This window comes from Sander vitreus, chromosome 11, assembly GCF_031162955.1.
Source record: "Sander vitreus isolate 19-12246 chromosome 11, sanVit1, whole genome shotgun sequence".
NCBI lineage: Eukaryota > Metazoa > Chordata > Actinopteri > Perciformes > Percidae > Sander > Sander vitreus.
The window spans coordinates 2,469,807-2,486,638 of record NC_135865.1 but is presented as its reverse complement, the minus strand read 5'-3'; the positions used below and the strand labels follow the sequence as shown (position 1 = coordinate 2,486,638).

Genomic DNA, 16,832 nt, shown 5'->3' with positions numbered 1-16,832 from the left:
ATGTCATGACTGTTGGGTCTGTTGGTTTTCTATGACTCTACAACACTTACTAGGAAATTATTTGCCATGTAGAAATATCACTTCTACCAAAAAAAATGATTTATGAGGTTAGTGATGTTGGACTGCTATTATTTTTGAACACAACTGTATATATATATATATATATATATATATATATATATAAATGGTGTTCTCAGTTTGGTGTAGAAGACTGGCCTGCACAGAGTCCTGACCTCAACCCCATCCAATATCTTTAGGATGAACAGGAAGATCTCTGAACTTGTATTTGTATTTGTATGAGTGTGTTCTCCTGCTCCCACTATCAGCTTAGCTCACTCTCCAATCACAGTGATTGTGATACTGAACAGACAGTTTGCATGTCTCTCAGCCGTCAGAGGCCTGATTGGGCGACATGAAAACATATTCATGTATGCAGGCCACTCCCAAACAGTAAAGTGCCAAAGTTGACATCACTGTACTTTACCCCTTCTTTAAGTGGTTAAAGTAAAACTACGAACTGGATCAGTTACGACAGTTTGACACTAGAAGTTTTGTTTTTCGGGATACAACGAGCTGCTTTCTGCAGCAGCTTCAAAGAACATCACGTTCAGGCTGTTGTTGGTAGGATTACTGATATGTCACTGATAATGATAGTGTACAGTTGAGTATCTCATGGTGTCATTGTCAGTCAGTGCTTCAGTGTAGAAAGAGGCGTCGAAGAGATAAAAGTAGAAAGTGTGGGTAGAGGGGATGAGCAGAGAAGGCAGTGGAGCTCAAGTGTTCTCAGAGTTCAACAGAAGGAGAAGAGCAAGAGGAGGCCTGACCTGGGCCCGCTGGACAGACAGAGTCACTGGACCCAGGACCGTGGCCCTTCGTTATTGGGACATGACTGTTTGTAAGACGCCATCGCTTAGTCCGCTGGCAGGTGTTTGATGGGTTTCACTATGAATGTTTCCTTGCTGCTGCTGCCTGGCTTCCAGCTGCTCCTGATGTTCAGTGTGGGAGCAAAGAAACAAGAACCAGTGGTTTCCCCTGAGGACCAGGGCACTCGCCTCCGAGACCTCTGGAAGCTGCACATGAGGGACACCCTGCTGAACGGAAAAGGTAAGCCAACATCTGGGAGACACTTGTACTTTACTTTTTTTTCAGAATGGAAACCATCATTTAACAGAAGTTGTCTTAAATGTACCTTAAAGGTCCAATGTGTGGGAATTTCTCCCATCTAGCGTTGAGATCACATATCGCAATCAACTCTCTCGCGCCACGCAGTTCAAAGTACATATCACAGCTATGGTAGCCTTCACGCTTCAAAAAGCCGGTCTCTTGATCTTTTCAATCTCCTTTTTCTTTTTCTGGGCGAAGAAGAAGACTCCTGTTCCTGAAATTTGGATTATGAATACGTGTGGTCCTCCATGTTTCCTTCCTCAAACTTACCGGGGCCGGGAAGCTACGATACCCGTTAGCAGCATTAGCAGCACCTGTGAGTTTATCATGTGACAGAGAAAACATGAAAGGCGGAGCAGTATGTCCTGTATGTCCCTTATCAGCTAACGTATTTCAAGATGGAGCATGAATATGGAGCGTCTACCACAGTTCATGTGAATGCAAATGTAAAATTTCAAGCCAATAGGAATACTTGGAATTGATGGTGGTGGTAAATATTCATGAAAAAGGACAAGTTTGTGAACGGGAAATACAGATTTTAATAATGAACAACTAACTAACACACTGGACCTTTAAGGCATTTACCCCAGGTGTTTCTTCTCTTTGAATCAACACTACCAAATGTCATGTCAGGAAAATCACAAGTGTAAATAATAACATTCATTGTGGCTGCATTCCATTTAAGTATGTGGGCTCCAGCTCTGCTATTTGCCTTTTCACATTAGGCATTTTCTCATGGCCTTATACCTTTGCTTTTCCGGCTAATAACAAGTCAAAGTGTCTGCTTTAAAAAAAGGTCTGTTGTGTACCAAAGCGCAAGGATTCAGTGGTAATAATGCATGCGCATGCTGAATGGGATGCCGAAGCATCGGTGTTACCGTGTTGGACAACTTTGTTGACTGAGAGTGCTCAAAGCTCAAAGTTTGCTGCCCTCGGGGCTCAAGACGATACATGTCATTTTGTCACATCACATCTCAGGCTGTTCTGCACCATTCGTACATTTAGCTACAAAAAGTAAAGCACTGTACTTCGTATGTATTCCACATTTATTTCTGTATCCACCACATTGGCTGCTGCTGTATAAGACTGCTGTGGTCAGCTTAGGGAGGAGGTCGGGGAGGATGGGTTGGTCATGAAAGTGGGGGAGCAGAGTTTGTTTCCCAGGGAAACCAGAAGACTAGTACTACTAGTACTAGGGCAATTTTTTAATACAAACCACAATCTTATTTCTAATCTTAGTCGTTTTGGTGCCTAAACTTAACTGTCATCGTCACAGGACAGTCAAATTTAACTGCAACTGCCTCTAAAATGACCAGCACCTCACGGTGACAGCTACCTTGCTGATAGTCACCTTTTTTCAGCAATATCTTACTGTAAAGGCCGCTAAACTTAACTTCATGTGACTGGCCGGCAGTCGCCATAATTTCTTAGGATATATCGTAGGGTATTTGTGTGTAGGTCTGTTCTGGTGTTCTCTCCGAGCAACAAACCTGCACGTGACTGCCAGGGAATATCCCTCTATCGCCACGGGCGTGTCCAGGGAGTGGCCTGGGTTGGTATGGGCCCCTGAGATCTGATTGGCCCACCCAGGGCCTTCATTATCCTAAACTATGATTGGCTATCTGCCCAGTAAGAGGCAGGACCATAGGCTTATTTATTTGAATTTTGTAATTAAGGACCTAAAGTATAAAGTATGGAAGCGTTATATTACGTTTGCATGCTGCCACCGTTGTGTTATCAATATCTAGAAACTAGACGATCTAAGGAATCCAGTGGCACCGACCAGGACATGCTAGCTTGTCAGGAAGGGGGCTAAATAACACGCCAACGTTAGGCAAATTTGTCGAGGGAAGAACTGGCATGGCCATTCTAATAGGGGTTCTATGGGTACCCACGAGTCTCCCCTTTACATACTTCCCCCACTTTTTATTCTAATCCCATGCAGTTTTTTGCCAAATGGTTAAATTATGCACCAAGTCTGTGTAACAAATTATGTCAATCCAAAACTTGTGCAACAATTTATGAGACATAATATGGCCATCATAAACTTCCATCATAATGTTCTAAGCCCTCCTACACAAAATTTGAATAAGCACCTAACCAAAACACAATGTTAATAACAGATTTATGACTAGAAAAACCCGTGCTGAGCTGCATCTCAAATTAATCTTCAGATTCTCAGTTTTTAGATGATGAGTTTTTTGTGACATCTACTGTTGACCTGTTGTCTCCACTTGAAGAGCCCCTGTCCCCCGTCCCCTAAAATAGATCTTTAAGGGTTAAAATAGACCGATATGGTGAATTCATGTTTACTTTTGTTTCAAGTTGCCAAAATCACAGGTGTAATTAATAACATTCATTGTGGTATTCCGACGTGTGTGCACACGCACATACTTCATACACATTCTTCCCCACTTGGGCCAACCCATACAAAAACGTTTGGGCATGCCACTGTCTATCGTCAGCTGGACTTCAGATTCTCCACCGCTAGTATGAACAAGAGGAGTGATTACAATAATATGACATCTGAGTGTTGTACAAAGATGGATTTGAAGTTGATGAGAATTCCCTCAGACTAAGTTTTTGCACACACTAAAAGATGCTTCCAACATATTTTCCGTATTTATTACATAACAAATACAGACGCTTTGTTAAAATCAATCTTTTTTTGTTTTTTGTTCTTCTTCTGGATGAAACTATCCAGTAAGATAATAGTTATCAAAGTGTCATCTTTTCCAAACAACCTATCATCTCTTTCTGATGCAGGTTTGAGTTCTCATCCAATCAGAGAAGGGGTCAAACAGCTGCTGCTCTACTGCCGTGTTGGGATTGGCTACCATCTCCAGATTCTGCCCAGTGGCTCTATAGGAGGCGTCCATAAACCCACTGAGCATTGTGAGTTCAGGATGACCCCCCCGTGCCACGACCACTTTTTAATGCTTTTTAAACCTGAATTGTTTTCATTCTGTATATTTATTGGTTTGCAATCTTTTTTCTCTTGAGGTATTGACAATATTGTAGACCCAGTTTTAATGTAAAACCTCTTGGAGATATCTGTGATACACCCCAAGAATGCATCCAAGTCTTTAAAGGTCCCATGGCATGAACATTTCACTTTATGAGGTTTTTTAACATGAATATGCATTCCCCCAGCCTGCCTATGGCCCCCCAGTGGCTAGAAATGGTGATAGGTGTAAACCGAGCCCTGGGTATCCTACTCTGCCTTTGAGAAAATGAAAGCTCAGATGGGCCGATCTGAAATCTTCCCTTTATGATGTCATAAGGGGAAAGGTTACCTCCCCTTTCTCTGCTTTGCCCGCCCAGAGAATTTGGCCCACCCATGAGAAAGAGAGAGACATCATGGCTTGAAAACGAGCAAAGTGGCAGTTGGTCAAAGCCACACCCCCCTCCACCTCGCCCCCCCACCCCCCCCACCCCCTCTCTCCTCCTCAATAGCATTTAAAGCTACAGACACATCCTAAGTAAAGCTCATTGTGGGACTGGCTCTAGTGGCTGTAATTCTGCACCAAGGCTGAATTTCAGGCTTCAGATACAGTATTAGGAGACCACTAAGGTCTATATAAAAGAGACTTCAGATACAGTATTAGGGGACCACTAAGGTCTATATAAAAGAGACTTCAGATACAGTATTAGGGGACCACTAAGGTCTATATAAAAGAGACTTCAGATACAGTATTAGGGGACCACTAAGGCCTATATAAAAGAGACTCCAGATACAGTATTAGGGGACCACTAAGGTCTATATAAAAGAGACTTCAGATACAGTATTAGGGGACCACTAAGGTCTATATAAAAGAGACTTCAGATACAGTATTAGGGGACCACTAAGGTCTATATAAAAGAGACTTCAGATACAGTATTAGGGGACCACTAAGGTCTATATAAAAGAGACTTCAGATACAGTATTAGGGGACCACTAAGGTCTATATAAAAGAGACTTTAGATACAGTATTAGGGGACCAATATAAAAGCATCCAAAAAGCAGCATGTCATAGGACCTTTAAGCATTGCTTTACCCTGCATTTCTCCATCTCCTCGAGGTTGGCTGAAGGTGTTTGCTATGAAACATGGAGTGGTGGGAATCAGAGGAGTCAAGAGTGGCTTGTACCTCTGTATGAGTGGCGAAGGACTGGCATATGGAGCGGTATGTAGCCCACTGCACAGCTCACACGGGTAATACATTCAGACCTAGGTCAAGCAGTGTTAAATAAGAATGCATTTGTGATAGATTTTCCTTACTATGTACAAGGCTGCATAATGGAACCAAAACACAATCATTAATGTCTTCCTGACTGTCTTTTCCAGGAGCATTTTTCTGACAATTGCCTGTTAAAGGAGAACCTGGAGGAGAATCACTACACCACCTACTCCTCTCTGTCTCACCCAGGCATCTATCTGGCTCTTTCCCACAAGGGAGAGCTCAGAAAGGGCGACAGTGTGGGCCGCCACCAGTCCTGCACCCACTTTCTACCTCGGAGGACACCATGATCAGGGGCCACTATCAACCAGCTACTTCAGAATTGGGGCCAAATTAGGAATATGTGGTGGCTTGCATTGCATCTCCAGCTTGTGAGAAAAGCAACAGACTAGAAATTGGCCTCCAACACGGAAACTGGGCCTAAGACTGCAACATGGAAAAAAACTACAACTGGAACCACATCCAAGAGACACAATTGGTGGGATTCTTTGGAGGGTTACTTACTGTAAGTAAGGACAGTGAACTATACACTCAAATGCTTTGTCACGCTCAGCCACTCAACCTGCAACTACTTAACTTGCTCAAAAGACCTGACACAGTCTGAGGATCAATCAACAAACAATGGCTGCTTGGAAAAGATACAATAATAATGCATATGTAATTACCACTGAATGGGAGCTGGCTGATGGGACAAAATGTTGTTCAAACAACATACAGGATTGTTCTTCTGACATTTTCAAAATTGCACATGCATGGTTAATAGCTAAAGGCATTCAAACTAGCATAATTGTTTCAGTCCTTTAAGCTGCAATGCTCAATATTTTTAGAATAGCAATGGATAAAATGACTGTTTCAGTTGTAGTGACGAACCCACAGATAATGTTCACCAACCCTGCAGTTCCCCTCCTCTATACAGAGCTTGTTAGCCTTTTAAAGCAAATTTTTTTTGGGTTTACAGTCAGAAAACTCTGCTCTCATAAGCGGTGTTTCCTCTGTACTCTACCTTCTCAGCAGCAAACTGCAGACAGACACAGTTTAGTCTGGATCAACAGAAGTACGACTAGCTGGTGAGTATAGCGAAGCATGTAGCAGCTAATAAGACGGATGTTTCCCTTAGGAGTTGGTGGAGACCAAAACAGAAACTGAGCCAAAAGAGTGAATGTTGGACATACATTCACCAGGTGGACAGTAGGGCTGTGGATCGGCAAGAATCTGGCGATAGGATACGTATCACGATACATGGGTCACGATTCAATACATTGCAATATATTTCGATACTATGCGTAAGGCGATATATTGGGATTTTTTTAAAGTATAATTTTAGAAAAACTAATATTTGAAAAAAGAAATGATGTCCATAAAAGTCAAAGAAGTTTACTTTAGGTAAACAATTCAGTACACAGAAAGTCAAACTGCCAGTTTGGGATTGTGGTTCGCAGGTTCTTAGTGAGCTAATGTTTATATGCTAAAGTAGGCCAAAGTTCAGCCATAGCTACATTGTTAGCTTCTAGCAAAAAGTCACCAGTGGTGCATCTCAGCATAGCCATCTAGTGGTAGGGGATTTAAACACAACATCAACATGAATCACTGTCTTACATGAATAGTTTTGCACGTAAACTAAAAAAAAAAAACTAAAAAAAACCGATATTGCGTTTTTGAAAATCGATACAGTATTGCAAAATAAAATCTCGTGATACTCAAGTGTATTGATTTTTTCTTACACCCCTAGTGGACAGTGAATTCTGTGAACCTGTCCACTAAATGTGAAAAGTTATGTTCCAAATAAGTGAAAAGCTGTTGTTTGTACAAAGCAAAGTTGTTTGTAGTGATAATTAGAATTAAAAGTATTTGAGGAGTATTGATGGATGACCAGATTGAATAGTGTCTTATCTTTGTGCTTTGACCGTATTGAAAAAGAAAAACATCCCTTTAAAAATGTAAAAACTTCAGAAAAGATGCATTTTTATTTTGTACCTTATTGATCTTATTTATGTTGTTCATGTAGCTTTATTTATTGCTGTTCAGAATAAATTGCATTGTTAATTAAAATATATATATTTTTTATAATGACATTGTGTTGAAGTTTGTTGGATTGGATTTTTAGATATACAAACTTTCCACAAATTCAGAGGGAATGGGGGAGGGGGTTGATGTTCAGCTTCATGTGAGTACAATACAAGGTTATTATAGTTTACTAAAACTAGACTAAAAACTAAAACTAAGTGTAAAAAAAACAAACATTCTATTTAACCGAAACAAAACTATTCACAGAAAGCAGCCGGACAGTGAAGCCACTTGACGGTGTCCAGGCAGTGACCAGCAGCTTTCTCCCCCTCCCTCCTGCCCTTAGGGTCACGCAAGTATGTAACCCTACCCACAGAGTGGGAGGTGTAGGGCTACCCGATCCCCACTCCGAGTGGCAGCACTCACCTGCTCAGGTGTCTCTTTTTACCAAAGTGTAGGCACAGCAGGAGGGCAGCCATTAGGACAGAGAGAGGGGGAAAGAAAAGGGGGAAAAAAGAGAGAAAAGGGAGAGGGATATTGGGAGGACATGGTCTTAGACTAAGCGAAGTTGAGTGTGGACAATGGCATGATGACGAAAAGCTTCGTGAAGATCAGTACGTTGGACATAACTTGGTCAAACCCAGGAATAGAACTCAACCAGGCTTTTTCTTTCCTGGTTGTTTTTTCCCCCTTTTCCTCATCATCTCTTCTTCCCTTACTTCCATTCTCTTTGTCTTTCCTCTATTAATGTCATCTCCATCCATCCCACTGTTTCTCATCCCGTTTTTTTGCAGATCCTGCTGCCAACACTGCTGCTGCTGACACATCAACTCCCCCAACAGTAAGTGGACAAAATATAGTCAATGAAATTAGTGCTGGAACAATTAGTTGATAGACAGGAAATTCTTTGTTTTACATTGTTTCGAATTGATTGAATATTTTGGGGTTTTGAGCGGTTGGTTAGAAAAAAACAAGACATTTGAGAACATCTCCTTGAGAAAATTTGGATGTGCACTTTCCTTTATTTTCTGCCATTTTATAGAATTAATTATTCATTGATTAATCAAAACATTGGTCAGAATAATCCTATTAAAGGTAATGATTAGTTACAAAATGAAACAATGATAGATGGACCCAGGATTGCGGATATATAAACCGTTGCTATCATACATACACAAAGCAACGTTTGCCCACCTAAATCATGCTAATCACTTGGTCATTAGTTGTCTTATTCCAGAGGCGAAGAAGTCTCCCTGCGGCAGGGAGTAAAGGAAAGGGACCAACCAATCCGCTGTAACTAGCTAACTAGCAAATGGCTGGCTAGCTAGTTTGCTAATTCCACCATGCATTCATGCTTCACTGGTAGTAAACTGAACAAAGCTGTCACTCGTCTGGTGCGCTGCGGAGGAAGGTTGGCTAGTCCACACAAAATTCTTGGATAGGAGAATAAACAGTCAGGGGTTGTTTGCATTTAAAAAGAAATAAATCACAATCGTCTTGGGTGGTGCTAAGCTCCAGATGGCCAGAGTTGTATCGTGCTGTGCCTAAAATCTCCCAGCTGCCGGAATTGTTCCCACTTCACTTTTTGTGAAGGCTGAGTTTGGGTTGCTGTAATGATAGTGGCTGGCATGTTATTATGGAACCCACTGCAGTTCCAGGCAAGACCCGCCCTTCAATAGCATTCACGCGCTACGATTGGCCAGGCGTCCATGCTCACGCGAGGTAATGGAACCCGATTTGTTCAGGTCCTATCCCGTGACCAACTACTCGGTCAATGCCTAACCTTAACCAATCAAGCTGCTTTGTAGGGCGGGTCTTGCCTAGAACTGCAGTGGAATCCATAAAAATGTGTGGCTTGCTGCTAGCTGGCCTGGGGGCTAAGTGTAGATGTTTCCCCGTGTCTGTTCTCATCCCGACTGAAGTCTCTTATGGCATTTTTTCCATTACATGGTACCTGCTCGACTCGCCTCGACTCGACACACTGTGCGTCCGCTTTCCATTGCAGATTTTAGTACCGCCTCAGCGTGGCTGGTCGTTTTATACGCTGGCTCGACACACACACCAGCGCACAAGTATAAACATCAGGTCACTTGAGCTTGTTTTACAGTTCTGCGGAGGCTCCACGCAGAGTTTCGCCAGTAGCCCAAGTGGCCTGATGTTTATACTTGTGCGTCGAGCCGGCATGTGTGTGTGCGTGGCTATGGCGAAAGCTCTGCTTGGAGCCTCCGCAGAACTGTAAAACAAGCGGCGCCGCAGTAAACTGCCGTGACCTAACGCGACTGTCAGGAGTTTCAGGGGATGTAGGACCCAAATGCAAGATGGCAGAAACAAGAGTAATCTCAAGGATTTATTTAAATGAAATCCAACGAACAAAAGGTGTCCTGGAACAGCAGGCAAAAATCCAACAAAAACAGGAACAGGCAGAACATCAGGAACAACGAGACCAACAGGGTAGATGACACACAGACACTCCAAACAACATACAATGATCTGACACAGGACAAGGGGAACACAAAGACTAAATACAGAGGGTAACGAGGTAACAAGAGGCAGGTGACACAAGGGCTGGGAAACAGGTGGAAAACATCAGGCAATCACAAGAGCGGGAAAACACAGCTGGCTGAACTATTTAAAAATAGCGGGTTTGTTCAGGACCCCCCCCCCCCCGTCTGTCTCTTTCACGTCACCTTTTGGTATCGGCTCAGCTCACTTGGAACCTCGACGGAAGTGGTACTAAAAAAAGTACCTGTTAGCAGGTACCAGGGACTTTTTTTCGTAATGGAAAACCATAAAAGGCGAGTAGAGTCGAGGCGAGTTGAGCAGGTACCACGTAATGGAAAAGCGCCATTAGCGCCGGGGAGTGAGGCAGACAGACCGGGATGTGCTAGCTGGCTAAATTAGCATTAGAGTAGTCTTCTGTCTATACAACTAATGATACGTGGCAAACCTAATCATGGGTTAGCCCAGTGCTGTTAACCATGGTCAAAACAATCATACTAAAAAGCCCTTTATGAGCACTTGAACGATGTAAAATGCTGTTAATGTTACTCACCAAGTATTAGCATGAGCTACTTGTCAACGTAGCAGTAACGTTAAGCTGGATCGATCGACATTGAAATATCATATCAATAAATTAGGTCTCTGCTGTATGACTGTGTTACAAAGTGGCATGTAATCAATGAAAAAGGATGCTGTGTGGCAGAAAAAGCTGTATTACGGTCACTGAGTATAATTCTTTGACATTGTATGATTTACAGTTACTCTTGAGCGTATCATCAGGTGTTTCCCGTGTTTTGACAGAAGTTAGAGTAACTAGTAACCACTAGTCATGTTTCCCTGTAATTGTCAAGCGAATTTTAACTTTTAAAATATTACAAAAAAGAAAAAAAGGAAAATGCGAATTAGAAGTGTTTTTATCAACTGGTTTAGAGCGAATAAACTACACTATGCCAGGCGTAGTTTCTTCTGAAGTTGACGTAACACATGGTTGTAGATTGCAAACCGGCTTGCTAAATCAAAGAGTTTAGAAGCTAAGTTCTTTGGCTAAATGGAGAGAGGTAGCATTGTACAAGTTGGCCAACTGTGCAGAATACAGGGTTGTGGTAGAGACATTTGGTGTCAGCGAGACAACCGCTCACTGCTGTGTATACGTGGTGTGCAGGACCGTACGGTTCAAGCTGTTGAACCAATTCGTCATTATACCCAACGTGGCTGAGGCACAGGCTACAGCGCACCGCAACTCCACTACGCACCTTGTGCCACAAGTGTACGGCGCACTGGATGGGACCCATTTCCTGGTCCTTCCCCATTCCGATGGATACCGGAACTAGAGACACGGGAATCAATTGTCGTTCCCATCCAATCGCAAGCCCACAAAAATACTCCCGTCATATCCCGATCACGTGACTGCCCCACCCCCCACCCCCAAAAAAAATAAATCCTGTCCTGCAAAATCCTGAATCCCGTCCCGCTCCCGTTTCGTTCCCTATGTTGTCTAAAGTTATCAGACTCTGTTGTTTAGTTTGGCTAATCGTGGTCAAATCACTGAGGTTGCCTCGGAAATTTAGGCTACACTATACATGCATTACCTGCAGGCCTATGCCATTTCATTACCTAAGTCCTAATGGCGATCTTCTCACACTCAAAACACACATTTATCGATTTAGGGTAGGTTAGAAGAATCGCTGCCTTCCGCATACTAAGTAGCCTAGGCTAATAGGTAGACTACGTAGCAGTAGCCATTCAGCAAACGTATTGTGAGTTGTAAGTGGTTCTCTTTTCTAAAGCGAAATGCCTCGCAATCTTTGGGCACAATCACCGCAATGCAGTGTCATTTTTTTATTTAATCTCCCGTTGATTTCTATGCTCTATTCTGTTCCTACAACGTTACCAACAGTGAAATTGACTGCCGTTCCCGAGATATTGTCACCCTCTAACTGGAACTATAGTCATGTGACTTACATCTTCGCTTCCTCACAACTTATTCGGCAAAGCTGTTTCCATCTCACATTTCGCGCATTAACTCTTTTTCGAAAAAGGCAAAAACCATCTCAAGCAAGCGTAAAAACCTTTTTGCTAATTTTGCCGTTTCCATCAACATTTTCTGCAATGCAATACTTCAAAATGCGCATAAAAATACATTGATAGAAACATGACTACTGACAGGCGACCAAATGAAATGTCCCGTGTCAGTGATATAAAATGACAGATTCCTCTGGGTTTGAACAGTGTTGGAAACATTTGGGATAATGTACCCAACTCAACAAATTATGTAACATAGGAATAGTTGTTTTTAGACATTTTAATGCAGACGTATTACATATTGTAGAAAAAATGTGTCAAAATACCATTGTAAATAAAAATCTTGTTTGGTACCGCAACTAGCAGTATCAAATCAGATGAAATTTCCTTCAGGATAATAAAGTTAAAGTTGAAGCACAACAAATTAGGGTGACTAGACGTCCCCGGTTTCGGTGACCTGTCCCCGGCTGGAGCTGTCCCCGGGAAATGTCCACGGTTTTCACTATGACTGCCAGACACGCACAGGCTTAAGACATCCAGAGCAAGCCTCAGAGCTCAGAGATGTTCTAGAATGTATTTTACGGTGCTAAAATTACTGTTGTAGTCTGGTGGGTTTAGCGAACGCAATTTCGCAGACTTTTTTATGTTTTAAAAAAGGATCTTATTCTTTAACAGAAAGGTCGACCACCTTAGAAATCCTTTCCATAATGTTGTCAGACACTTAGAATATTAATCTGAGCCTGTCAGCGGCAAAACGAGCACTTTGAGTATTACAAGCTGGACAATTGACGTCCTATTAACTTACATTGTAGCTTGTTTCACCGTTGCCGACTGCAGCGATCTCGTTTAATACTGGACCAATGTCAAAGGAAAATATTTCCTCAATAGTTTTAATTGTATCTGATACTCAATGAGCTGTTGCAGAAACAAGCCCTGCCTGAAGCAATAAAGCAGAAGCTGTCAGATAAATGTAGTGCAGTAAACATTTCCCTCTGAGGTGTAGTGGAGTACAAGTACGAAGTAGCAGCAGGGGCGATTCTAGGATCAGACCTTTAGGGGGGCTCAGCCCCTAATGAGAACGTGACATGGATGTAGTGCATGCAAAAGTGTTAATCTGCACCATGAAATTACTTCTTCACAACCGTCTCCTGCTCTCCCTCTGACAGATAGAGACTCAGCCAAAGGGCCAAAATTATAATGTATTCTCATGTAAACTATTTATGTCAGCACAGACATTTTTGTAAATTGCCAGTGTATTCCACCATAATGGTTATTATATTGCCAGATTCCAGACAATCCCACTTACTTATATATATATCCCACTTACAAATATGAATATATATTTCTACTGGTATGCTTCCTAGTGACATCAATGCAAAAATATGAAGAAAAAACTATTCCACCTGTGTTTGCATGGTTATAATTCTGAAGTGCAAAATAGCTCAGGCTACAGCACAAATATTTCCATCCATAGATATATGAATAATCAAGTCTAACCTCTGAATTTCTTTTCAAAGTGCACCAGATTGATGCATTTAAACATTAAAATAGACAACATTTTCTTACAGGGGAGCATGCCCATGGACCCCCACTAGGGGGGCTTGTGCCCCAGTGCAGCTCTAGGTCTAGTGACGCTCCTGGGGCAGTGTCCCCGTTTTAAGTTTTACAAAGATAAAAGCGTTACCTTTTTTGGAGGTATTTATGCTTCTAAGCTGAAAATGTCCCCGGATTTTGTCTCAGAAATCTGGTCACCTTACAACAAATACATCCCAACATGGGGAGCCACAACCTTTTCAGGCATAGAGTCTCATGATTTAGGATACTAAAACATGTAAAATCATGCAGTCTGATATTGTAGCTTGCACTGTCAACAATTCTCGTAACAACCGGAACACAGCAGTAACCATGCTGAACCTTTTAACACCTTCCTTATCACTGGGTTAAACCCAAGGGGGTAAGCCAGCTTCCACAAAGCGTACCTCCTATGGCGCCATTTTGATGCTACCTAGCACTCACCCGCTGTTAGCATCCCATTGACTGCCATTCATTTTGACGTCACTTTGACAGCAAATAACTTTACATCTGAAGCGTTTAAAGACTTTATTTGCCCATTGTTTATTTCTAAAGAAACACGACAATGTATAAAAGGCTCCATTACCTTGTACCTCACGTTATGGCTCCGTAGCAGACGTTTTTATAAAAATAGACTTACTGTCGCATAGTAGACAAATTATCGTACAGGCAGGATTACTTACTTAATTGCTAATGTTAACTATCATTTTAGTGATCAATAATGAGCCTGTGTCTATGTTATCTCCTTACATATACCTACGCTCTCCATCTCTGCAAGATTCAGAGTGATTGAGATTTCTCTTGGCACAGCTACCAGAAGACTTCCAACTTTCAGACAGATTCCTCATGTCACATCTACGTCGTCAAGCTCAGTTTGAGGCTGCGCAGTAACGCTCAGTGATCACCGGAAAAGTGCTTCTAATAGACTTCACTGGTCTCGTAGAAAACAACAGCGTCACATTGTCCATCTTTTACTGTCTATGGTTAAACCAAGACACTACAGTACTTGGGCTGGAAGTACAATTTGACCTAACCTAACCTAAAGTTTGATCCCAAATACATCTTCGAAATGTTGGATAATGCCTTAATACTTGTGTCTCTGCTATCACAATTTGCTCAGTAGATTCCTTTTATTAAATAAATCCTCAGCTGTCATACGGATCATTTCTTTTTCCATTGCCCCCATTTAGGAACTTAAGGCAGAGGCACCTGAGCAGCCAGACACCTCCAGGATAGAGGTGGTTTCAGTGACGGAGGAAGACCTCCCCACTGCTGAGACCCCCAACACACTGAACGTCAGCCCCCTGGGCAGCTTTGCTACTAACCCCCAATTGGAAAACGAATCTGCAGTACTTGGGCTGGAAGTACAAATTGACCTAACAGTAAAACGTTTGATCCCAAATACATCTTCAAAATGTTGGATAATGCCTTAATACTTGTGTCTCTGCTATCACAATTTGCTCAGTAGATTCCTTTTATTAAATAAATCCTCAGCTGTCATACGGATCATTTCTTTTTCCATTGCGCCCATTTAGGAACTTAAGGAAGAGGCACCTGAGCAGGCAGACACCTCCAGGATAGAGGTGGTTTCAGTGACGGAGGAAGACCTCCCCACTGTTGAGACCCCCAACACACTGAACGTCAGCCCCCTGGGCAGCTTTGCTACTAGCCCCCAATTGGAAAACAAATCTGCCAAACCCGAAGAGCCCCGACCTCTGGCTGCACCCAGCCTGACCATGGCGATCACCAAGGTGCAGCCATTTATGCAAGGTGAGACCTTGTGATGTTCTTAATGCTACAGCATGCAACAGTGGATGTGGACATTACTGCACACAGGTAGAGTTACAGTGGGATCTGCTTGAAATGTAAGACGATGTGTGCTCAAGGGGGTAAGCCAGCTTCCACAAAGCGTAGCTCCTATGGAGCCATTTTGTTGCTATCAAGCCATCACCCGCCGTTAGCATCCCATTGACTGCCATTCATTTTTACGTCACTTCGACAGTGAATAACTTTACATCTGAAGTGTTTAAAGACTCTATTTGTCCATTGTTTATTTCTAAAGAAACACAACAATGTATGAAAGGCTCCATTACCTTGTACCTCACGTTATGGCTCCGTATTTGTAAAAATAGGCTAACGATTGTGTCATAACCACGCAACTTACTGTCACATAGTAGAAGAATTACCGTATAGTACAGGAGAAGCTCTCAGGCAGTTTGGACTTACATTAGCTGTTTAAGTTTAATTACTAATGTTAACTAGCATTTTTGTTAGCAATAATTAGCCTGTGCCTATGTTATCTCCTTACATATACCTACGCTCTCCGTCTCTGCAAGATTCAGAATGATTGAGATTTCTCTTGGCACAGCTACCAGAAGACTTCCAACTTTCAGACAGGTTGCTCACATCACATCTATGTCGTAAAGCTCAGTTTGAGGCTGCGCAGTAACACTCAGCCATCATTGGAAAAGTGCTTCTAATATCCTTCACTGGTCTCGTAGAAAACAACGGCATCACTTTGTTGGAGTGCCACGGACCGAGTAGGGACCAAGAGATTACTCTTTATCGCTCTGGTTTTGACCAAAGAAAACAGACTGTTGGTGTTGTCCACTGTTTCATGGCGTGAATTGTGTTTCATAAGCTTTTCAATGCTGTAGCTGTACAATTCCCAAGAGAACACCACATTTCATAGATTGTATTCATAAATTATAGAAATCACATACAATTTCAGCTTTTTTTCTGAAGAAATCTCCTCTTGATGTTTGAACTGCTGGCAGCTCATATTGTATGATATTTAAACAGCGTAGATGTTCATAAACTATTTTTCCTCAATAGAGGATGACTTGGAGAACAGCTGGAAGAACAGAGTGCTGGCCCACCGCTTGGAGCTGCTGATCGCTTCGTGCCTCATCGCAGTGGTCACTCTCGTTCTCGGCATCGGCCTCGGAGGTGAGGAGCTCAGTGCTGTGTGAACTTTGTCCATTTGGCTATAATGGAGCCACTGTAGCATGGACTGCCTTTGCTCCATCAATATTTGATGTGGTCCTTATCTGTTATACAATATACAGTAGGTCCCTCCCACACAGTGCAGTCAGAATGCATGAGGGCACTGACACATTGTCTTCCACTTCCAGCTGTAATGTGATTGTCAGTTAAATCATTGTCAGATGAAGAAAGACACCATGTGGTGTCACATTCTTTGACTGTTTGATGTCTCAGCAGACATTTTATATTTTTTTCTTCTCATACCTGTACTGCCGCCATCCTCTCATCTATGAAGTTGGATCACCGTCACATATCGAGAGATACATTTAAAAGGTTGAAAGTACATTTTAAAAGTGAAAATATGGTT

The 16,832-nt window shown here is 42.3% G+C and overlaps 2 protein-coding genes across 2 annotated transcripts in view; both read left to right on the top strand.

Annotated features, from left to right (window-relative positions):
* Positions 1-932: 932 nt before the first annotated feature.
* On the top strand, positions 933-6,182 carry LOC144525917 (fibroblast growth factor 4A-like). Its single transcript, XM_078262975.1, has 4 exons — positions 933-1,104; positions 3,931-4,059; positions 5,226-5,329; positions 5,491-6,182. Exons 1-4 carry the CDS (start codon positions 933-935, stop codon positions 5,671-5,673), a joined length of 588 nt encoding a protein of 195 aa, XP_078119101.1. The 3' UTR covers positions 5,674-6,182.
* A 1,794-nt stretch (positions 6,183-7,976) lies between these two features.
* The window catches only part of tmprss3a (transmembrane serine protease 3a), a 29,946-nt gene continuing 21,090 nt past the window's right edge, over positions 7,977-16,832 (top strand). Inside the window, exons 1-5 of the mRNA XM_078262861.1 lie at positions 7,977-8,001; positions 8,182-8,228; positions 14,671-14,844; positions 15,016-15,260; positions 16,335-16,429. Coding sequence (XP_078118987.1) covers positions 7,977-8,001; positions 8,182-8,228; positions 14,671-14,844; positions 15,016-15,260; positions 16,335-16,429 — 586 coding nt within the window. The remainder of the gene's footprint in view (positions 8,002-8,181; positions 8,229-14,670; positions 14,845-15,015; positions 15,261-16,334; positions 16,430-16,832) is intronic.